Raw genomic sequence first — 24,826 nt, 5'->3', positions numbered from 1 at the left:
CATGATTTATTGATATGGATGAATATGAAAATATGAAGCCCTTTTTTAAAAGCCTGCTGATCATCAGCGTCTGTGTGAGAAAGATGGGAATCTAAAATGTGAAGAATGTGAAGTCTGAAATAATTATTTAGGGTTTTTTTTTTTGGGGTGGACAATTCATGTTTTTCAGGTATTGGGGGATGGGGGCATCCGTCCCCCGGGGATCTGCACCCATGCTAATGTAGGGTTATTACAGCAGCCTTATGGTAGCCTAATAGTTTTACTGGAGCGAGTAAATCTCTTCAATGTGGTGGGAAACATCCTTCTCCCGCGGTGGCGCGCATCCTCGGGCTCGGCGAGAGTGGTCCTGATGCTGGGACTCGTGCGCGCGCATGACATCACTTCTCTCCCGCGTGATTGGCTGGAGGTCAACCCGTCCGCCTGCCGTGCAGCATCCACAGCAGCGCCGTTTCAAATCAACCCCATCATCACCACCACCATCGTTACGTGTGATTGTTTTGTTTTTTTAAGTGTTCTTTGGAGTGCGCGTCTTCTTCCTTTCTGCGCTGGCGGCTCGTTTCGAGGATGGCCGAGAGCGAGGCAGACACGCCGAGCACGCCGATTGAGTTTGAGAGCAAATACTTCGAGTTTGATGGAGTGCGGCTGCCGCCCTTCTGCAGAGGGAAGATGGAGGAGATCGCCAACTTCTCCCTCAGAAGTAGCGACATATGGATTGTGACCTACCCGAAGTCAGGTAAACGAGCCTCTGCGACAGCACGGGGCTCTCCATCCGCCGCCCCGTGCTGCTGCGGTGACTGCAGGCTTCCCCTGATCAGGCTATCAAAGTTTCATATACATATAAACAACCGCTCAGAGCGAGCACATTAACTTCCTATAGCCTCAGTCATAGGGTTAATTTGGCATGACCATGGGCATAACACGCAGGCCAGTCATCGCTGAAGTCACCGATCAGGCCGTGTTTAATTGAACAGCACTGGGTGGGTCAGTTATCTAATATCTCTGTTTATATTGCGCTTGTGCAGCACAACTACATCTGATAGGCCTCTATCAGCTTTTACAAGCAGCATCTGCACGCGTTTCATAATCATACGACACCAATCAACCAGTCGGTCAGACAAATGAATCCATCAGTGCCCGGTGCGTCACGCTCAACCGTCAGACACGGACGGAAGTTGGTGTTTACATCCAGCTTTGGAGAGTCGTTGCGCAGCGCTGCCGCAGGTCGGCTGCCGTGCACGGTGCCCCGCTGTGCGCTGGGTGGGTCCGGTCATGTGACGGCTGGTGAGCAGCTGGAACTCTCTGTCAGTGCGTGCAGAAGGGCAGTGGGAGTCTGGTTATTGTCGTAGGGGTTCTATTTCTTGTGCAGGTTCAGCATCAGTAGCTCTACCTGCGCTGTAGGCCATACAGTCATCAATGTTAATGTCATCAGTGATGAGCAGAAAATGAAGCTAGAGGAAAGCTTAGGTCCTATTGACATTTTTAAATAATCAATTCAATCATTTTACATACAGCTTTATATATGATACTATTGACCTATGCAACCATGCTCTAAACATTATGTCTCCACCTCTTTCCATCACAAAACACATGCTACCAAACTGTAGTCTTACTTTTTTCTTATTCAAAAACTTTTATAAGACTTTCAATAAAAAAAACATACAGAACTATTTCATCTACAAACATACACAGGGCAAATACAAAATAAAGCACATTAAAATAAATAGAAATAATACTAAAACCATTATAAAATATATATATAAAATAGGTGGCACGGTGACGGTGGTTAGCACAGTCGCCTCACAGACCGGTGGGGTCCTTCTGTGTGGAGTTTTTTCTTCTCTCCTGCTCTCTCTGGGTTCTCCAGCTTCCTCCCACAGTCTGACTCATAACGGAATACTCTAAGTCACCTGTAGGTGTGAATGTGAGTGTGAATGGTTGTCTGTCTCTGTTTGTCTCTATGTGCCCTGTGATAGACTGGAGTTCTGTCCAGGGTGGACCCCGCATCACGTTGAATGTCCCCTGCGACCCCGTCAGGGACAAGTGGTTGAAGAATATGATGATATATTTAAAAATAAATAGATAGTTTCTCCTACAGCTATTAATCACCACTGTCAACCTTCATCACACCACACTGTCAACATAAAGCAAGATATGTGGGGCTTTCATCCTGTTCCTAGCAAAGGAGCATATCAATCAAATTCATTAGGGCATTTCAAAGTCTGAGAATGAGCCTCCGCCAACACAAAGCTTGTAAGAAGGCATCCTCCCAGTCATGGGAGGATAAACTCCATTTGATCTCCAGTCCAACTGATTCAGACATTTGTGTTCTCATATACAGCCACTAATGTCTAGATAATGCAGGTTTGCAGTGTATGCTATGTGTGAAAGAGGCTCTGGTTTCTGACTCTGGGAGAATCGAAAACTGTAAAATGCCCCTTAAACTATTGATGGCTCTGTCTAAACCAGGGCTGTCCAACCCTGCTCATGGAGAGCTTCTCCCTGCTTTAACACACCTGATTCTAACGACTTTAAAACCTGTGACGAGCTTCAGCTGCTTGATCACAAGCACATCATTAGAATCAGGTGTGTTGGAGCAGGGAGAAACCTAAATTATGCAGGGCAGTAGCTCTCCAGGAGAAGGGTTGGGCACCCCTACTCTAAGCTATCTATTTCTACGTCATAATGTTATATTGTCCTGCTTCCACTCACTGAGCCTCCCCTGAAACTCGTCGGAGCCCCCTTCGGGAGGCCCACCGCACACTTTAAAAACATCTGTTGCAGATAATTAAACGTAGCCTAAAATATGTAGTTTTCTGCCACAAGGGCTCTGACTATCAGAACAATGGAAAGAGAGAGACAGATTTTTTTATGACGTTGGATCATAAGATCATGGAAGTTGTTGTTGTCAATGGGAATGTACCTATGTTCCCCGGATCCTATGTTCTCCGCTTTGTTTGTGACCGGGGAACATCGGACTCTTTTCTTCACAAAAAAAGGGTCCTATGTTCCCCGGTCTGTTTCTTTTTTCAACAATCAGTGCCGAATTTCCCAGCAAATAGGCCTATATAGACCCTAAGACTGCCCCCTAACCGTAATCTCTAACCCTAACAAAATGCTGAACTGAATCAGCAAAGGCAGAGGCGAATGCGACCGGAGAACATAGGACCCGAGGAACATAGGGATGACCCCCTGTGGTGAAAATCTATCTGATGTGACACAGTCAGATATAATATTCACTGACGTTGTTGTATAGTAATGTTGATTCATATCATGCCATTCAAATGAAATATCCCACAGAATCAGATTCTATATGTGGTGGTACCTGACCGGTTAGCGAGCAAGCATGCTAGCTAATTATAGTCAGCAGCCAGCTAGCTGCAGCTTTGTAATGTTAGCTGATACAGTACAGGCCTATTTCTCTCAGGGCGCACTCACATTGTCAATCCGTACCGTGCCCAAGGACGTTTCATGGCTAAAGTCTAGTTCGTTTGACCAGTGTGAGTGCAACTGCAACTGCGCCTAGGAGCGGTACGGTTGCCGGGCACAGTCCGTTTGGGAGAGGTGAGCTTTTGTAAAGCACGTTTGCACATGCACGAGCATGAGCAAGCGCACGTGTGCGAGCACGAGGTCTACGGTGGTTCTTACATCATTTTATGTGCGCCTGTTGGGACGTAGAAAAAAGAAGGAGGGACCATGCGTACATTTAAAACAATGGCAGCGAAAGATTCACGTTGATGTGATGCGGAGGTTGAGTGTTTACTGCAGATTTGGTCGATGAAAATATTCAAAAACTGTCGGAAGAGACGCACAAAAACTCTGAGGTCTATGGAAAGATTTGTAAGATTTGTGATGACGTACAGCTAGAAGCCTTCGCCGAGGCCCAGGTAGTGTGAATACAAACAGGCCTGGCCCGCAGGGGGAGAGGGAGGGGGGGACAAGTACCCTAAAGCACGGGGCACGGTACAGATGGAAAGTGTGAGTGCGCCCTCAAATTCTGTTCACATATTTGTTTAAATCTTTGTTAGTGAGCACTTAGACCAGGTCTAACCACGCCAACCTAGGATCTCCACATCTTCACCTGCAAGAACGTCTAAGGCCAGCCACCCGGATAGCTAATGCAACATTTAGTTTGCATAACCAAATCAGAAAATGTCTCAGGGAAGCTCATCAGCATGCATGTCATCCTCACCAGGGTCTTGACCTGACTGCAGTTTGTTGTCGTAACCGACTTAAGTGGGCAAATGCCCACCTTCCATGGCTTATGGCACTTTGAAGAAGTGTTTTCTTTACACTGCGTGAGACAAATGATGGTCACACCAGATAATAGCTGTGTTCAAAATTGTCACTCATTCACTCACCCATTAGTCCCTTTATTAAATAGTGAACTACAACCTATATTCACAGGAAGTTGGGACGTTGTCCATCCATCTTCAACCGCTTGGTCGCGGGGGGGCTGAAACCGATCCCAGCTGATATCAGGCATGAGGTGGGATTCACCCTGGACAGGATGCCAGTCTATCACAGGGCACATAGAGAGACAGACAGACAACCACACTCACACTCACACCTACGGGCAATTTAGAGTTATTGCTGAACCTAATACCTGCATGCCTTTGGACTGTTGGAGGAAGCCGGAGAAGCTGGAGAGAACCCACAGAGACACGGGGAGGAAGTTGGGACGTTGCAAATCCTCTTCTTCAGTCAATTGAATAAACTACAAAGACAAGATATTTAATGTTCAAACTGATGAACTTTATTGCTTTTTTAATATGTTTGCAACACATCAAAAAAAAGTGGGACAGGAGCATGTTCAACACTGTCTTACATCGCCTTTCCTTTTAACAACACTCAATAAGAGTTTGGGAACTGAGGACACTAATTGTTGAAGCTTTGTAGCTAGAATTCTTTCACACTGTTGCTTGATGTTAGACTTCTGTTGCACTGAATTTGCGCTTTATAAAGTGGCACACAGATTCAATGGGAGACATGTCTGGACTGCAGCAGGCCAGTCTAGTACCCACACTCTTTTACTACAAAGCCATGCTGTTGTAGCTAACATTTTGACCGTGTTACACATGTCAGTGACTCTTGTAGGATTTTTTCAGCATAGAAATGGGTTTTGTTGTAATGTTACTCCTATAGACTGTATATAAACTAAAGGTTAATGCCAAATCTCTGTCAAAGCGATGACGTTCGCTTCTTTCTACAGAAAAATCCCCTAGCAGCAGGCTGAGAGAATGTTGACTACCCATACAGTCATACAGTTAGCCTACTGTAGCCAATGCTATGTTGCAAATGTAATTTTGGGGTTGCCTAGTGCTGTTGTTTGCAGTCAGAACAATTATGGTTAAAATACATTCATGAGCATGTTGGTTTAGCCACCAAGCGGGGAGTGACCTATGTTCCCCAGGTCCTGTGATCCCCGGGTCCTATGTTCCCTGCTTTGTATGTGACCAGGACATAGGACACTTTTTTTTAAAGAAAAAGGTCAGATGTTCCCCGCTTTCCCAAAAAAAGGTCCTGTGTTCCCTGTTTTGTATGTGACCAGCAGGGAACAGCCCGCTTTTCACAGAAGGGGTCCTATGTTCCTATGTTTTTCCACAATCAGTGCTGAATTCCCCGGCAAATAGGCCTATGTAGACCCTAACACTAACACTACCCCCTAACCCTGACCCTCACCCTCACCCTAAATGCAACCCTTAACCCTAACAAAATGCTGAATTAAATCTGCAAAGGCAGAGGCTTATGTGACTGGGGAACATAGGGATAGCCACCAAGCGTTAGCATTTAGTTTATGAATGAAATGAAATATCACATCAATAAATTAGGTCTCTATGGATAATTGTTACTGTGTTAAAAAAGAAAAAGCTGTGTGGCAGGGAAAAATGATGTTTTACACTTAATGAGTAACTCTGTGTCATTGTGATTTACAATTAGGCTACACTGTAACATATGGGCAGTGTTTCCTGTTTGGCTTGCTTACAGAGGCCCTGAAGGCCCATTTCTTCTATGTGGGTGTTACGCTGGATGTTAGAGCATAAAGACGGGTTTATGATGTTATATAATGCTACTGACAGGCGACGAAAGAACATGCCCCGTGTCAAAGCACCAACAACGTAGTTAGTGAACCCAGAGTTTATTAAAAGAGTGTTTTAAAGACCTACTGGCCCCTGTACCAGCTCCTCTCATAGTAAAGTCCATTCAAGTGGATTACCAAAGTCAATCCTCAAGGAAGGAGCCCATTGGTGCTTTGTTTTCTGTGTAGGGACTCTTATCATGCTACAGCAGAGGTTTGGTGTTATTTTCAGCAGTATTAGTGGTTAAAAAAGATGTTTTAATGCCTTCACCGTGCTAATCAGTGTTAGCCACGTTTGGCTGTTAGCGACTGCCCGGGATATCTCCGTTAATAGTTGTTACATTAAAAAAATTGTTTGATGAAATTATTCGATGAGTGTATTTGCTAAAAAAGGACCCTGGGATGATTTTATGATGGAATTTCACTTTAAAGTTATGTTGTACAATCCTGAAAATATTAAGGTTTGAAAACCAGTAGAAGGGTCATAGGGTTTAATGAGGTAAAGCAGCACAAGACTGAGTAAAAGTATACTGTGTAGATGTCATTACAACAACAAATAATTCTGATGCGTTTAATTGCATGAATGCATTGTACATTTGTATACAGATGTTACATACATACAGATGGATCTTGTTGTGTTGCTGCATAATCCTGCTGTACACATTATATTACATGACACTGTGAGAGAAAGCAGTAGAGCCACACTCTCCTGTGTGCAACAGACCATACTGCTTCCTGCTTATGTTTTGCCTTACAAGCATAGATTTGTGCTGCATCCTCCCATTCCATCCAGGGAGGCATGATTCATTTAGGGCGAACTCACGCTGTCCATCCCTACCGTGCCCCGTGCTTTAGGGTACTTGTCCCCCCCCTCCCTCTCCACACCGCGGGCCAGGCCAGTTTGTACTCACACTACCTGGGCCTCGGCGAATGCTTCTTGCTGCCTCTATGTCATGCCGTAACACGTCACACGCATTGATTGACGTCGTCACGATGCGTCGCTCTGTTTACAAATCTTTCCATAGATTATTTTTGTGCGTATTGTCCGACTGTTTTTGAATTTTTTTTTTATTTTAGCCGACCTCTCCCAAACGGGCCGTGGCCGGCAACCGTTGCACTCACACTGGTCAAACGAACTAGACTTTACCTGTAAAACCTGTTTGGACACAGTACGGATGCACAGTGTGAGTGCGCCCTTAGCGTTTCCTGGTCCCAGTACCTCTATGCTGACTGTGGAAAGAACAGTGCGATTCTCTAAGCAATAGCAAATACAATCAAAAATTGTAAAAGGTTATCCAGTAAATCACGTTGATCTGAATGTTCCACATTTAAATGTTGTGGATAGAGATAAATGTGTCTTTTGTGGAAACAATTTAAAAGACATAGGGCATACAGAAATAAATGAGACAGTTTGCCTCACATCCACATCACTTTTTTGTACACATGAGAGAAGAAGTCAAAGGGAAGAACCTGTTTCCTTCCCCCTGTTGCTGTATACTCTGGTGCAGAGAGAAAGAAAGCACACGGCAGGTTACTTGGTTTGGATGCTCCAGAGCTGTGAGGTCATTGGCTCACATGGGCGGCTGTGGCTTGGTGGCAGAGTGGGTCGTCCTCTGTTCGAGAGATTGGTGGTTCGATCCCCATCTCCCCCTGGTCCACATGTCGAAGTGTCCTTGGGCAAGACACTGAACCCCGAATTGCTCCCCGTGCTGCGCATGGGTGTGTAAATGTAGTGTGAATGGTTAGATCAGATTAGATGGTATGTAGATGTCCACTGCCATCAGTGGGAATGTCTGTGTGAATGGGTGAATGTGACAGACACTGTGAAGCGCCTTGAGTAGTCAGATGACTAGAAAGGCGCTATATAAGTACAAGTCCATTTACCATTTACATGTGACAGTCTCGGCCAATGGGATTTGAAAGGTTTTATAAAGAGAGGTGGATGAGGATGTGAGGTTGCTCTACAGTGCATGATAAGGGCTATATGTCCGTTTTGACTTCAGCAATTTACTTACTCATCTCTCCCTCACGTACACACACACACACACACACACACACACACACAAACACACACACACACACACACACACAAACACACGTCTCTAGAGGAGAGAGCATTCTCTGCTCCGGCTGAATGCTGTGCACAGCCGTGCTAAGCAAAATTAAAATTATGCTAGAGGCACTTGTTAAAAATCAGCACTAGTCACGAGGAGTATGACTCAACCTCTGAAAATAGTCCAACAGTATAATGTCTTCTGTGGCTCTGGAGGGGATTTCAGAAGTCTGAGAAACCAACCCTAAAAAGGTTTTCTCAGCTTAGACGGGCAGACTACAAATTCTTATCTGCATTGAATTGTGGTATTATGGTAATTAGGATTCATTGTTTTTTAGAGCTTGGTTAGAAAACAATCTTGATCTCTGTTTCATTAATTTGACCATTACTTATTTAATGTTATACACTGGAGATCAAAATTAAAGAACAAAGTATTAATCCTTGATTTATTCTGAAATATTGTTATTTTTTATTGTCCAGAATTTGATAGAATACCCGTAGTGGCTATACCACTGCTGCACTAGCATGTTTTTTTTTTAAATAACCAAGGTACTGTAAAAAAAACAGTGAGCAAAATTAGAGAACACTTCCCGGCACGTCCAAAAGATCAAAAACGAACTGTCGTTCTTAAAAAGTTTCTGTCCACATGGTCTCGACTATCTGCGTCCACACGAAACCAGCAGAAACGCCTAAAACGCTGTAGTACACATGCCAGGCCTGGATGTGGCGCTGTAACTGCCACAGAAATACACCAACAACAGAGAAGAAGAGACGGGGAGACGCTGTGGAGAATACAAACACCGGAGAGTTTCTCTCCAAATCTGGAGACTCCAGTGGACATCCTCCTCCATCCTAGAGAGAAACCTGTCTACTGTTTCTGGTGTTAGTGGAGACTTTTGCGCTGTTTTGGACTCTGATGCAACGATCACTCTGCAGTTAGTGTCCTCAACGAGCAGAGGGTGCTGCTGGGAGCCCCTTCCCCGTCCCAAAGCACTAACGCCACTTTCTCACTACATTTAGAGACTTTTCACACCGTCTTATCAACTTTATTTATAAAAAGAGACTAACGACCAATTTAGTGACCTATTCAGAGCATCAGGGAAAAGGGAGAAATCTGTTGTCAGTCTAATTCATTCCCAAACATTGGTTTTACAGATGAGAGAAATTGACGACGAACGTACCTTCCAGTGTTTCAGAATGTCCCTTGGGGCTTTTGATGACTCCCTCCCTCCTGCTATTCACGGCACTCTTTGTTTAGAGTGCCCAGCACTGCCCCCAGGATTTCTGTTGGTACTGCAACGTTTGGTCCGTATCGGTACTCATCCATAGGATTGCAGGATACTGCAGAAATACGGATGAAATGTACGCAGAGTACGGACAGAAGGCTCCGTCCATATCCGTATGCATATCTAACATAGAGCATAAATGAACCTTTAGTCAGCTATGAGGTGCATATTTTCTGAGTCTGTGCTAACCCGACTCTTAGCTAATCTGAGCTTAATTACGTGATTACAAATCTAAAAGCTGCCTTTGTCTGCTTCTAAATATTGTACAAATTAGAAATAAAAGTTCTCTTTTAGAGGGAGAGAGTTTTCTCAGGAAGCCAACCGAAGTTTTGGTTACATGGTTTATTATTTAGTTTTACAGATAGCATGTGGCCAGCCTGAGGCCACACAGACACTGGAACCTACACATCTTCCTCTAAGAACAGTTCTTTCTTTTCTACAGAACACTGGCAAGTATTTTTGGGATTGGTCTGACACATTCATGCATGTTTGCACATCAAAATGAATCACAGGGACACCACAGATTGGCATAACCAATACAACTCTGGAAAGGGAAGTTTGGGGTCCCCTGCTAAAGCTGCTGCCCCCGCGACCCAACCCCGGATAAGCGGATGAAGATGAGATGAGATGAGATGAGACAACTCTGCCTTAATGCAGGCATTGATGACTGTTGACTGTTTGTAAGAGCAGTAGGTTTAAGAATATATCACCAGGCTGACTGAAAAAGTAGGGGAAATAAACAAGTGATTATTTTTTTGTGGTCTGGTTGCATTGTGGGTAATATAAGCAACTGGTTTTTGACAGGGAACAAGAATGTTTGGTAAACTTTCTATAGTGAGTGCAGTCTTTCAAAGCTGCATGAATTTGTGTTTTGGGGGTCACTTAGGGACATTATAGAACACGCTTAAAGTCCAATATTCACTGTCCTTTTGGCTCTTTTTTATTGGATTGTCCACAAGGCTGGTTTTCTCCGCAGACTTTCCAATGTGAAACATATTTCTCTTTCACACTCAAAGAACTACAGGTATGTTTGGCCCTTGTGTGATCAGGTTTTGCTGACACTCTTCAGCTCAAATTGCGACCATCTTATTTTTATCAAGTTCATCCTCTGTGTACAATAACTTTCCTTGCTTTCGTCCTGACGTCCCAGCACTGATCGCCCTCTGTCTCTCTCCTTCTCACCGTAGGCACCAGTCTACTTCAGGAGATTGTGTATCTAGTGAGTCAGGGAGCAGACCCAGATGAGATAGGCCTTATGAATATTGATGAACAGCTGCCTGTCTTAGAGTACCCCCAACCTGGACTGGACATCATACAGGTAATGTCAGGCTGCAGTCATTCACTGTTTCTACATATACAGACAATACAAAAACCCAACCATGTATCTGCTGAGGACAACACTATTGTGACAAAGCAACACCTTGTTTAGATGTGAAACATGAAAGGATGCTGGTCTCCCTTTTACACCAGCACATCAAAACAAGGCCTGCAATCAAGCTGTCCAAACAGTTTTTTTCAGTTCACTTGGAAGTTCTCTGTCACACATTTCCATCAACAACAATCCAGCATGTAAATGTTTTGAAGGAATGGAAAGCTGTAAACTTATAAGATTTTTCACTTGAAAGTCAAATGGCTCATAATGGTGACAAAAAGTTGTATAATGATTGCTGTGGCTCTCCACAAAGTTTCCCAAGATCGGAGAAAACAGATCTCTGACGATGTCAATGCACAGTTACATATTCACTAAAAAGCCTAAGGGTATGGTCTTTTAAAGACATAGAGATCTACCACACTACCAGGCAGAAAATGTAGGACCCTGTATCCTAAAGTGAAATTCCGATGTAAAATCATCCCAGGGTATTTTCCTTAAATACACTCAACAAATAAGAGACCATGTTTTTTGTGTAACAACTGTTAACGGATCAATCCCGGACAGTCGCTAACAGTTGCTAACAGCTGAATGTGGCATTAAAAGGTCTTTTTTAACCACTAATACTGCTCAAAATAACAGCAAACCTCTGCAGTAGCATGTGAAGAGTCCCTAAACAGAAAACAAAGCACCAACAACGTAGTTAGTGAACCCAGAGTTTATTAAAAGAGTGTTTTAAAGACTTACCTACTGGCCCCTGTACCAGCTCCTCTCGTAGTAAAGTCCATTCAAGCGGATTACCAAAGTCAATCCAAAAGGAAGGAGCCCATTGGTGCTTTGTTTCACTGTATGTGTAGGGACTCTTATCATGCTATTGACGTTTTAATGCCTTCATTGTACTGCCCTGAGCAGTGTTAGCGGCATTCCGCTGTTGGCGACTCTACCGGATTTCTTACTTTGTAGTTCATACACAGAAAAAATGTGTGTGTTTTTGCCGAAAAACACCACGGGGTAATTTTACACCGGAATTTCACTTTAAGAGGGGCATCTTCCCTCATTTTACTCTACTGTTGTCTACAAGACAAGTTCAGAGCCAACACAAATTATCGAACTTCTCAAACTCATCATTGCCATTTGTATTTAAATGGAGTTGATTTGTCGACACTGCAGGTACACTTTTACAATGTGGAATTACATCTATGTTTTTGTGAGTTACATAAGGTAGTTATTTTTATCATGGGAATCCACCCATTTAATAAGACCCACCTGGCAACAGCAAAGGATTCTGCCTGACAAGTGAAAACAGATTACAGTTGAAAGTAGTAACTTGTTCTGTGTTTCCACAGGAACTGACGTCCCCTCGTCTGATCAAAAGCCATCTTCCCTACCGATTCCTGCCCACAGCCATGCACAAAGGAGAGGCCAAGGTCAGTCCACAGACACTGGACAGTATAAACAGTAGCCAGGACTTTGCTTAGCATTAAGATGCTAATTTAGAGGCGTTATACTGAAGTGTACTGTATTGCGTTCACCACAACTGGAGTGGCGGCATATTTAGTTGTTAGTAGACCACGGCTTTGCACAGCTGAACTGCACAGCCTGTCCTTTAGATCGTATAGATCTGGATCAGTCTAACGTCAGCGTTCACTGATAATATGCTTCAAGATAAATCCATGATTTCACAAGAATGTGTGTATACTCTTCAGATGTGTGTTAGCTCTTGTTTCTTTGTTTGGCCCTCTCAGTCCTATAGCTCTGTTTTTAAAAATGTAGGTGTGTTTGAGTTTCTGCATGGACAACACTAATTATTATCATTAATTCAGGATTGATGTTTTTGTTATTTTGAAATCTGACAATTACAGCTGTTACCATAAAGCTTAGTATATAGAAGTAACTCAAAATAACGTGAGGGCTGGCCTGGTTTGTGTTTTTTTTCTTTTTTTAGAAAACTTTATTGAATTTATAGATTTTACACATACATATACATATACATAGGCGTTGGGCTCAGTCCTGCGTTCTCCTCCTCCAGAGGTCATTATGTTTTTTTATGACGACATCACTTTCCATGACATTCTGCTGGAGACACATGATGTATTCTGTCGTCCACAGTTTACAAGTCAAGATGCTGATGACCAGTTGAAAAAGTTCTTTACGGGCAGGAGGCATCACCTCTGTGTTTTCTGAGGTGGAAGCTGGCTCGACTGCAGTCCGTGGTGGTGCAGTTCCGTTATGCAAAGCCGTGGACTACTGACAACTAAATATGCCGCCTTTGCAGTTGTTATAATATGTCATAATTATACAGGCATAAGATCTCGTAATTATGAGATCTTTTCTAATAATTACGACATAAGATCTCATAATAACAAGATTAGGTGTCTATTTTTGTTTCTGTGGTGAATGCATTACATGTCCGTAGCCTTCGGATTTCTTAGCTATTTTTTGAGGTTGTTCTAGATGCAAAGGGCCGTTTCACTTACATTTTTGTTTCATGTGTCAGAAAGGAATATTTCTCTGTGCAGTCTTTGAAAGACGACATAATGCATCAGCTCCAACAACACCATTACATGGGACTAAATCTGTCTATAGTGAGTACTGTTGTGGTTCTCTAGGTGATCTACATGGCTCGCAACCCTAAGGACCTGGTGGTGTCCTACTACCAGTTCCACCGCTCTCTCAGGACCATGAGCTACCGGGGAACCTTCCAGGAGTTCTGCCGGCGCTTCATGAATGACAAGCGTAAGTACTGGAGGACTGAGACACTGTGACCTTCCATTTGGTTTCAAGTCAATCAACTCTTATACGTTTTTGTCTCCAGACTGATTTAAGTTCATCCATCTCTCTCTCTCTCTCTCTCTCTCTCTCTCTCTCTCTCTCTCTCTCTCTCTCTCTCTAAGTGGGATATGGTTCCTGGTTTGAACATGTTCAGGAATTTTGGGAACATCGTATGGACTCTAATGTCCTCTTCTTGAAATATGAAGACATGTACAAGGTAACATCACCGTTGCCTCTTATGTTTTTTAAGCCTTTGTCTTATATTGAAACTATCTAACCCTAATCCCCCAGTAGTCTAGCCTCTGTGAGGTCTATGAAAACTCTTCATTTATCTTACCAGTGGGGCAATGTGGAGTCAGTAAAGATATTTATGGGGACAATTCAGCAGTGCCATGACATTGTAGTACATTGTGGACATGTACAGTAGCCTACCACCCATACCCAAATATACACCTATGCTGACAAAGTCAATGCATGTAAAGAAAACTTCTCTTTTTAACCTTTTCATGCTAGAGCCAACATGCTTCCTAATTCAAGCCCCATCCCCACAATTTTCCTACAGCCTCTTTCTGCACAGTCTAGCAGACCCTATCATTCCTACATAACATTATTGTGTAAAACTCTCTAGTCAAAAAAACCCAATATGGCAAATCAATATTTGCCCTTTGCAAAAGTCCCTTTTCACATTATCTGGTGTTATCATGTTTGCAAGACACAGACTCAAACATGCCCTCCTTTTAACGGGAGAAGATGCAATTGATCTAATGTAACATTTCACTTCGCTCTGGTATTGTTAAAAAAACCCTTATTTCAATTTATACCTGCCCAGTGTTTGAATAATGACCATAGACTGTTTCTCTTTCCAAAAAAGGGCATTGATATGATGTTGGGGGGAGGCAGTTACGTCCATCTGGCTGACGTATACCTCCAAGGTGAAGCGAGGGCCAGCAGGGCCGAGCTACCAATTATTCATGAACTTTAACCTCAAATAAAATAAAAACTAGCCTGGTACAACAAAAATTCACCCCCCTCAGTGTTGTCATGGAGATCTGACCTAAACATGTTTTTTGTACCAGGCCTTAAACAGGTTTAATGATGCTGTGAAAACAGCCTGTTTAACATGGGGGTAAAAGAGAAACTGCTCTATTATGAAACCTGCCCCTAGTGGACACACAGTGGAGAACTGCAGTTTTTGGCAGGAAGTTTCTGTGGTGGGGGCTTGATAATGACACAACCTACTCTTTACTGTATGTCATTTGAAACATGTAAGATTCTGTATTTCTCTGTGTATTTTTGGGGCTATTTATTCTTTACATAATATAAATCAAGTAAATCTTCTTGACTTCCTTGGCTTGAACTTCATTCTTGCCTCAGTTGCCATGTCGTTAAATGCTTTCAAGGTATACCTTGCTTGTACATGGGATGATGTTGTAATTTTTACGTCATAAAGCCTCTTATTGAAGGTTGGCGGATGCCGCACTCCATTGTCGGCCCTCTGGATTCCTTTCCTGCCGCTGTTATGAGCAGGTTAATACCAGGATGGGGGAGATGGTACGACCCATTTTGATTCCCTTTTCAAGGTCCTGCCACTAGGTTGTGTAATGAGCCTTTCTGAGCCGTAACTTGAATCCTCCAGAGTAGCTGGGGATCATTCCCTTGATGTGATGGGGGATATGGTAGTGTTCCGTATTAATGAGGTCCTGGGGGATTGATCTGTTAATTGTTGGCCATGTCGAGCCAGACTACTGTCAGATTGCCTTTGCTCTTTTTGGCCTCACAAATTAGCTGGTTGAGAGACACCTGTGTGTTCCTAACGCCCAGAGAAGCCAGGGATGCAGCCCTTCTGAAATGATGTATCAACTTACGTACACCTCACAGTGTAGGTAGTGATCCTTTTACTTAAGACAGAGAAGAAGCCTCACTCACCCATGCCACCCATGTTATATAACCCAGGGATGTACACTGATTTGCCTGCCTGTATGTTTAACTGGTCCTAGATATACTGTCCATATGTAGAGCTGTACATTTTGTCCTTACAGCTGTCAAGTTTACAGTCAGCGTTTCTCATCTTTATGCCACATAGATTGTGTAAGCACAGGGAACTGTGTTCTCCACAGTTGTGGGAGGATACTGTTTGGGGAAAGAGAATCACTGCCTTAGAGTATGTCCACATGATAAAAAATTAACTTTTTTTTCTCTGTTTTCTGTCCACACGGCATCGACTCAAGAAATATCTTTGTCCACACAAAACCAGTGAAACACTCTAAATACCCTGTAATACACATCGGGCCTGCATTTGGCGCTGTAACTGCCACAGAAATACACCAACAAGGAGAAGAAGAGACAGGAAGCGTCTCTTCTGTGTATTATACAAACACCAGAGAGTTTTCTCAGTGGTAGTTTTCAAATCTTCCCACTCTGAGAACCGGTTTCAAAAGATACCGTTTTCATGCTCCATTAATGCGTGGATGGTCGGCCAAAACGATACTAAAGTTGTTACAGTAAAACGTGTCTCTGTTGGGACGGGCCCTTAGTATTAGGCCCTACTTAAGACTTCAAGAGGGAGACAGTTTTCTCTCTGCTTGAGATTATTGCTTTCATAGATTTCACATTTTTATTTCTCCTCTCGTCTCCTCTCCTCTCCAGGATCTGGGGACATTGGTGGAACAGTTAGCCCGGTTCCTGGGTGTTTCCTGTGACAAAGCTCAACTCGAGGGCATGGTGGAGAGCTGCAACCAGCTCATCGAACAGTGCTCCAACTCGGAGGCACTGTCCATCTGCAGGGGTGAGTGGGAGAGAAAAAACTGCTTGGTTCCTCTAGTCTGCTATCTAGTCAGTTTTGAGTTTCTGGCTCCCAGATGTGTGAGTTAAGATGTCTTGGTGAAATACTCTAGGCTGAAAGTGTCACAATATAAGTAACGATCTACCATTTCTATTACACTTTCACTGTATATGACATGCTTCCATTTTAGTTCCTTCAGTTAATGGTTTTGCAGTTGGTGTCCCATGATCTTTATAAAGCTTGTTGGCGCTGTCTTTTGTTTATACTAATTTCAATGGGTTAATCATCATAGCTGCAAATTTTATGGCCAGGCACTCTACAAACCTAGCCTGGAAACCGGACAAATTTGCCAAACTTTTGTTTCAGATGTTCTGGTAGACAGGTCTGGCCCCTCTCCTAGAAAGACAGATTTCCAGTTGTCCTACCCTGTGCAATTACAACCGGGGTGGGATTAAGACTTACAACATCACTACAGGTGCACATGTGACTCACGGAACTCAGATCAGACTGTCAAGACTAAGATCTGCTGATAAAATAGGAATGTGTCAATGTGTCGTTTATGTCTCGCATAAAATGTTTTTTCACAAACAGATTTGAGTGTTTAGCTATGATTTGAGAAAGTTTCTTACTTGGCTGCTATTGTTTTCAACTTAGCAAACATTGGTTGTAGGTCTCGTTTCATGGCTCTGTTTGGGTCTAGGTCTGTCCAGTTTTGCATTTTGCTCCGCACCGTTGACAGCCCCCCAGGAAATCGAAAATTAACTTAGAAGGCACGGACTGACATGCATTTGTGATTAGTCTGGTGATGCAAGGCACTCTACAAACCCACTAATCATTTATAATTGCGTGTTTTCTTAATCAATCATTTAATAAAACTCTATATCAATCAATCAATTTCTTAATTATTTTCAAGATCCCAAAGTATTTTACAAAAACACCTAATAAGTCAGCCTGAATTATCAAGAAACATGCTATTTTTAACTATTTTCAGAGGCTTCTACATGACAAGTAAAGTGATCTTTATGCTTGAAATTTGGTCAAGTTCACCATAAATAAAACCTATAAATACTATAAAACCAACCTTTAACTAAATGTGCAGTTGGCAACATTTGTTTGCTCATATTAACTGAAGATGACACTCTGCTCCATTAGAAAAACATAAATCATCCGGCTTTAGAAAAAAAAAAACATGCCTCTACGTGCACGTAGAGCTTGTTGTTTGCCAAGTCATCCTGTCCACTCAGCACAGGGCCGTGTGAGAGCTGACTCTCACATATTGACATGTTACAATATCACAGGCACACGCCTCAAGCTAGGCATACGCTAAATGACGTTAGCAGTTGCTATCTATGAGTAAGCCTACTCGTAAGGTCAGCCAGCGTACCTCCATGTAGCATGTACCCCATGCTGTTCATCAATAAGAAAAGACACAGGCGCGTTCCAAGAAATCTGGTGCACACGCACTGACGAGAACTCGATGAGAGGGAGGTGAGGAGCTAGGTGGTAATGGTGGAGGGGCATGGGAGTGTAAACATTTGAAATTTGACTGGGTCAACTCGATCTGCCAGACTGCAGCTTGAAGTGGTATAACAGAATTGTGATTTTTTTTGTTTGTGTGAGTATTTGGCATAACAGAAAAGACACAAGAAACCTTACAAGGAAAATGCAAATCAAGGATCCATTCTAAATTTACATGAATAAGTGCACCAAATGGAATTCCTAGTAGAAGACTTGATGGAAACACCCCTGTAGTTAATTTTCCTCTTTCACAACAATGAGGTCAGGCCTGGTTCATAGCAGGATGGTCTCATGATACCAAGTTAGCTACCAGAGCTTCTTTTACAAAGCTGTTAGAATAAATCATCTTTTTCTTTTAGAATCTGTAAAGCTGCCAGGATGTGTTATCTGAGGCCAATAAGACCACCTTTGCAGAGTTTTTGAATATTTCTCCATACTGGGATCCATAAACAGTGTTGAATTACATAATCGGGTCTGACTGGAAAGACATTTGTGGATTCAATGAGCCCAATTGTGTTCATGTGTGATGATGTCAGTCTCCATAGTAATGGAAACTTTTTTCTTAACCTTGACCTCACTATAAAATGAGCTGTTGTGACCTCTAGGATAATCACAGCCTCGTGAAACTTTACAACCACAAACTAGAGACCTGCAGCATTCAGAGGATGCATTTCTTTCCTAGGTAACAATAGCAATTAACAATTAACATTAAGGGGGGTTCTGAGCAGTTTCCAGAACAGAAGTGCTTGCTGAAAATGCAATTCTTACAGAAATCTCAAAATGTCAAAAGTTCTTGATCCCAAATCACAGATTTTTCCCTGTTGTTCCTTAGTGTCTGGATGTCTTAAATTAAAAAAAAAAAATCCCATGGTATTTTTTGGCAATTACATCCATCAATTAAGCCATTGAGACAGTTTTTTTTCATGTAAGAACTTAACGGAGAAATCCGGGACAGTCGCTAACAGCCGGACGTGGCTAACAGTGATTAGCTCGGGGCAGTACAGTGAAGACATTAAAACATCTTTTTTAACCACTAATACTGCTGAAAATAACAGCAAACCTCTGTGGCAGCATGAGAAGAGTTCCTACACAGAAAACAAAGCACCAATGGGCTCCTTCCTTTGGGATTGACTTTGGTAATCCACTTAAAAGGACTTACTATGAGAGGAGCTGGTACAGGGGCCAGTAGGTAAGTCTTTAAAACACTCTTTTAATAAACTACAGGTTCACTAACTACGTTGTTGGTGCTTTGTTTTCTGTGTAAGGACTCTTCTCATGCTGCTGCAGAGGTTTGCTCTTATTTTGAGCAGGAGTAGTATTTAAATATTTATTAGTGGTTAAAAAAGACGTTTTAATGCCTTCACTGTACTGCCCCGAGCTAATCAGTGTTAGCCATGTCTGGCTGTTGGCTACTTTCCCGGCTTTCTCTGTTAATAGTCGGTCAATGGAAAAAAACTATCTCGATGGCTTATTTGATGTATATAAGTGCCAGAAAAGACCATGGGATGATTTTGCACCAGAATTACACTTTAATGTGGGATTTTGGAGGGATTTCTGTCCATTTTTAATGAATCCTAAATTGATGATGGATGAAATAGTTAAATGCTGCACCATATGTCTATGTGTAACAAATGCTATACACCCAAAAATTGCTGCAAAAACTTATGACATTATTTAATGATCTTCATTTATTTCAATCTTTATTTGGTATGCCAGTACACACTTTAACAATTTAATGAATGAATGAATGAATGAATGAATTAATTATTTACATAATTCTTGATAAATTAATTTACTGAAATGGAATAGCTTTTAAGGGACTTCCTCTAGAAATCAGCAACTTCTTATAAACGCAACTAAACTAAACTTCAATTGCTGTCTAAGACTTCTGTCTCTGTTTTTCTTTTTAAGAAAATATTGGAAATAACAAATACAGAAATGTAATATTGCAATGTTATTCCACTGTGATCATGTGCAACATGGTTTTTATTCTGCTAAAAGGCTATAGTTCAGTGACTTTGTGTATTGGGGCTTATCTTAGGTCATTGACCTGTAGTAAACTGTGTGAATGCTTTAAGTGGGACAGGACACTGTATGGAAAATCTACCTACCTATATACATACTGTAAAATGTACTGTAAATACATTCATGCCACACCTGTGACCTCATTATTTATTATAATTAGATCAGAATAATTCAGGCTGCTACAGAGAGTCTTGAAATCAGTTTTACAACACACTTTTCCTATTCACCTGTTCTACTTGGAATTATCTTTTTTACACACACACACTCACACACACACACACACACACACACACACACACACACACACACACACACACACACACACACACACACACACACACACACACACACACACACACACACTCACACACACACACACACACACACACACACACACACACACACACACTCACACACACACACACACACAGTCAGATAAGTCAGCATGTTACCTGCACAGAAACTGGGCTGAGTTGTTTGCGTAGGAAGCAGGACACTTATATATGAGGCACTGTTTACACACCAAAGCCTAACACTGGAAAGTGGGACAATATGGACTTTAACACACTTTAACCCACCACTGATATTGCCATACAATAAGTGGTGTAGTTACGCTAACAGTCTACTCAAACCAACCATTGGCATATATCATCATTATTTTTCTATTTATGTTTCAAAAAATAATTTTTCCCAATTCCCAAAACATTGGAGCATAAAATCTTGAAGTGGTCTGAGTGTACACCACAGTTTGGCAGCCATTCGCACATAACGGTATACACACAATACCTCAGCACACTCTACGCATCCTTATAGATAGTATATATCTACTATATATATCTATATATATATAGATATATATATATATATATATACTGTATATATAGCTAAATCATAGTAATCTGACTCCGCCAGATGTTTTGATTCGCATGATTCTAATTTGTCTCAGCAGATCCATCTGGGAACTCTTGTTTGGAGATCTTTTGGGAAGAGGTTAAAATACTGGTTGCTGATCTGATAAACAATCTGTCTATCACCAACATATGGGCCAAATGAATCAATCAGATCAATGAAGCGTGTGACGTACTAACCGCGTCAGAGCAAAGCTCAGAAAGTAAACAACATGTGGGTAAAGAATATTTTCCGTTTGTGTAACGTGAATTTACAGATCAAAGGCCCAATTTCAGGAGCCCAGTCCATATTCAACAGAAGGATCCAGAGAAAAAGGAGTTAGTGAGCAGCTTGCATGTAACAAAACCACTGTCATAAAAAGTGATATGAAAGAATAAAGCGAAATAAGTGTCAAAGATTTTTCAAAAAGAAATAAAAAATTGTCTATAATGAAATAAAAATAATATTCAATAAAATAAAAACCACGATACTATTTATTTGATTATTGTTATTATATTTAATATTGAACACTTTAGGCTTCCATAAATAAGTCATGATTTTGTGTACATGGTTATGAGGGTTCTATCACACTCATACTGGGATGATTGTAGCACCACTATGTGGCTAAATGTTGCACCTACATCACAGATTGCATTTCAGCTACAGACCGAACATGATTTCAACCTGCAGGCCCAGTCCACTTTGATTTAACCCCCTTCATTTATGTAACCATTCCTGTTTTGATTTTGTTATTTGCTTATGCTTTCTGTCATCTGTTTTTCTATTCCGTTTCCCCATCTAATTCTTTTTCTTTTAGTGCATGGCAGTCTGATGTCTGGTGTGATATAGGCTTAACACAGCTGACAGCTGTCAGTCTGATCTTTACACATGCCACGGCAGGTGAGTCAGAGCCACGGCAGGCTGCATTCACTCTGACAATCATTACATTTCACACGGCTTTTACATGACATTTATCATGCAGAATAATGCATTCATAACTCCTGAACATGGCTAAAGACTGTGTTAGTGCGGAAGGAAAACGAAAAGCCCTAAATCCAACAACAAAGATGTTAAAACAGCAGTCTGACGATATCTTGCTCCCTTATATTGATTTATTTATTGTGCTGGAACATGAAAATGATTTCAGCCTTTAAATGAAGAATGTATCCATCCAGCAACATGTTGTTGAAAAGATGAAAAGACAACTAATATAATACACATCTAGTTTTGCTTAAATGTAAGACTTTTGCCAAGATGTTGGTGCAGGTCCATGTATTGGTAGTAGCTCAGTAAATAAGAATTGGTTTTCAATTGACTTATCTTGTTAGATAAAGGTAAGATTAAAATAAAGCAGTTGGCATCATGAATCTGTTATAATGCTAAAAATGTGGCCTAGTGAATCGTACTGCTTATGATCCATACATTGAAAAAAAAGGAATACAAAAAAGTAAACAAGAATAGAATGACAACTTGAGAGAAAGCTTGAGACAAAAATAATTTTCATAAATGATGAACTATTAAAATATAACATTTTAGTTTGTGTTATGTTCAGTGTTGCATTTTTCGACATATAGAAGTTTTATCTTCTTTTCGCTCCTGTTAAAACTTTTTGTTGCAGTTCCAATTCAGCTGTTAAATTGTGACATAACGCCCTTTTCATAATATTATTTGCAGGTCGAAGCCGGTCTGAGCCTCATATTTCTCCAACGCCCCAGTGCCATGTTCCTCGTTTTTTGAACAGATCTGAGCCAACATAATTGTCATTTTACCTCTGTCTTATGGATGAAAAAGATGTCTAACTGACCAAAAATTTGATCGTAATTGTTCACACGTTCGGCCGTTGTGTCTGTTTTGTTTCAACGGAGCGTTTGGACCAGAAAATCATATTTTAAAAGGGTGTTATGCCAGACTGAACAGCCTGATAACTAATGTTTTCTATTTTCACTTTTATCTTTCATATAAGTGCCATCGTCTTTACTATTAAGTTACTGGTAAAAACTTGTTTTCGTATTTAGAACATGGGTGGTAATTCCTGTGGCTTCCACATCAGATAATTGGGACTTGTTGGGTATTTGTGACAGTGAGCCATTGGCATTTCATCATGGAGGGGCGATTGAAATTAAACCAGATAGATGACTTTCAAAACTGCTCCATCCACCTCCACCCAACTCTGTGGGCCATGGGCACAGTGTTTCTATAGTTAACTAATAACTGGCCCAGATTTGTTACGTGGTAATTTGATCACTCGGAAAAACAAACTAAAAATAGATACTTTAGGACCCAATAATAACCTTAAAGCTGTTATCATGCCAGTTGATGCACCATTGTTGTGGTTCAGTGGTGCATATTACCACACAAACAGTTGCTGCCCAGTGAATCCAGCCTTGCTTGAGATGAATCAGTGAATCAGCACGTTGTGACTTTTGAATCAGTTTCAGGTTCAGGACACTGTTTTAACTGAACATTGTATTAACATTTCAAAATCTTTGCCCCTCCCTGTGTATCCTGCCCACAGGTCGCGCGGGTCTATGGAAGGACGTCTTCACAGTGTCTATGAATGAAAAGTTTGACGCGGTGTACAGACAGAAGATGGGCAAGTCCGACCTGACCTTTGACTTCTGCCTGGGAGGAGCACCTGACCCTCCTTTCTACCCCCACTGATCTACTCCAGTACAGTCGACAAAACCCACAGTCCTACGTCTCCATTCAGTCAATCAGTCTGAAATTTAATGGTACGATTTGACATAGCAAGACTTTTCCCAGAATGCAATCCGTCTCAAGTCAACAAGTCATCACAAATCCCCCTATAGTGGGCCGATCAAAATTAATCCAGGTTTATAAGGAATTTAATGAAATGTAAAAGAGTTAAACCAAACCCCCCTCAACCCTTACATCCACTGTTCCTTGCCGTGTATGTATATGTTTATATCAACCAGGGTTGGACCGATATACGTTTTTGAAGGTCAATACTTTTGAAATTAAGTATTGGTCAAAATTCATATTCTAAATTTCCTACAATATAATTCATGCTAGATGCAGATATTTGCAATTGAAATACACAGAAAATTGTACACCAAAAACAAAACACAACAAAAAAACAACCAAATCATGTGATGTTTTCCCTTGGGGAGGTTGCTCTCTGTTTGTTGCCAGTCCCTAAAGGCCTGGCTATGCTAGAAAGGTCTGCTGTCATAGGGTTGAGATGAAAAAGTCTTTCAAATGGGGATAATAGCATTCATTGTGTTGCCTCATTTGCCCCATCCTGGGGCAGAGCCAGAACATGCTGGAGGCTTGTAAAGCCTATCTGGCCTGGGAATGCACTGGGAACGTCTAGGAGAAACTGGATGAATTGGCCCTAGAGATGTGTATGAACTACTTCATTGAGGCTCATTCATGCTCCCTTCATGTAAAGAAATAGATACGTTTATTTGAAACTATGTAACCATCACTGCCCATATACTCCCATGCCTCCTTTCACACCACAAAGTAATCCATCCACTAGAAGACATCTTGGAGTCAAACTTTTCTGACAACAATAAACATGGCGATGGTGGAGGAGGTCATAATAATGCACTTGTAACTCTGAAGAAAGAGGCACAAGAGGAAGTGAAGGCTGCGTTGTAAATGGTGATGGTCTGTGAGGATGTTACATACATCATAGATATGGATAACGTTTCTGTGAAATACATCGGCATTCCGTTTTGACATTTTTAAAATTCCTTTGTCGTGTCCAATGGTCATGGACTGCTTGAACTATTAGCTACACCGACCCCACGATTTACAATGGCACTGCTCTGTTGACAGAGGGCTCTATCCATATTCGTATACGTATCTTATATTAAGCAGAAATGAGGGAAGATGTATGTTAACACTGGATAGATATGTCAACTTCAACACAGGCATATACGGGGGTGTACCTATGTCTTAAACCACTAGCCCATGAGGACACATGGGGTGCAACCAGAAAAAAGATTCAACTGAGCATTGATGGAGATATTTTTATTTTTTTGCCCAAATATTTTTGCTCCAACATTAAAGAGGAATAGACACTTGGGGC

At 41.6% G+C, this 24,826-nt stretch overlaps 1 protein-coding gene across 1 annotated transcript; it reads left to right on the top strand.

Moving 5' to 3' along the window:
- Positions 1-564: 564 nt before the first annotated feature.
- sult4a1 (sulfotransferase family 4A, member 1) lies at positions 565-23,430 on the top strand (the record flags this gene model as incomplete). The annotated part of the gene is made up of 7 exons (XM_083935430.1): positions 565-733; positions 10,603-10,733; positions 12,131-12,211; positions 13,394-13,520; positions 13,679-13,773; positions 16,203-16,341; positions 23,285-23,430. The coding sequence occupies 7 exons, from the start codon at positions 565-567 to the stop codon at positions 23,428-23,430; spliced, it is 888 nt and encodes a 295-aa protein (XP_083791556.1).
- Positions 23,431-24,826: the final 1,396 nt, after the last annotated feature.

This window comes from Echiichthys vipera (assembly GCF_963691815.1).
Source record: "Echiichthys vipera genome assembly, chromosome: 20".
Lineage (NCBI taxonomy): Eukaryota > Metazoa > Chordata > Actinopteri > Perciformes > Trachinidae > Echiichthys > Echiichthys vipera.
Note: the sequence above shows the minus strand (reverse complement) of the source record. Positions and strands in the feature narration are given on the sequence as shown.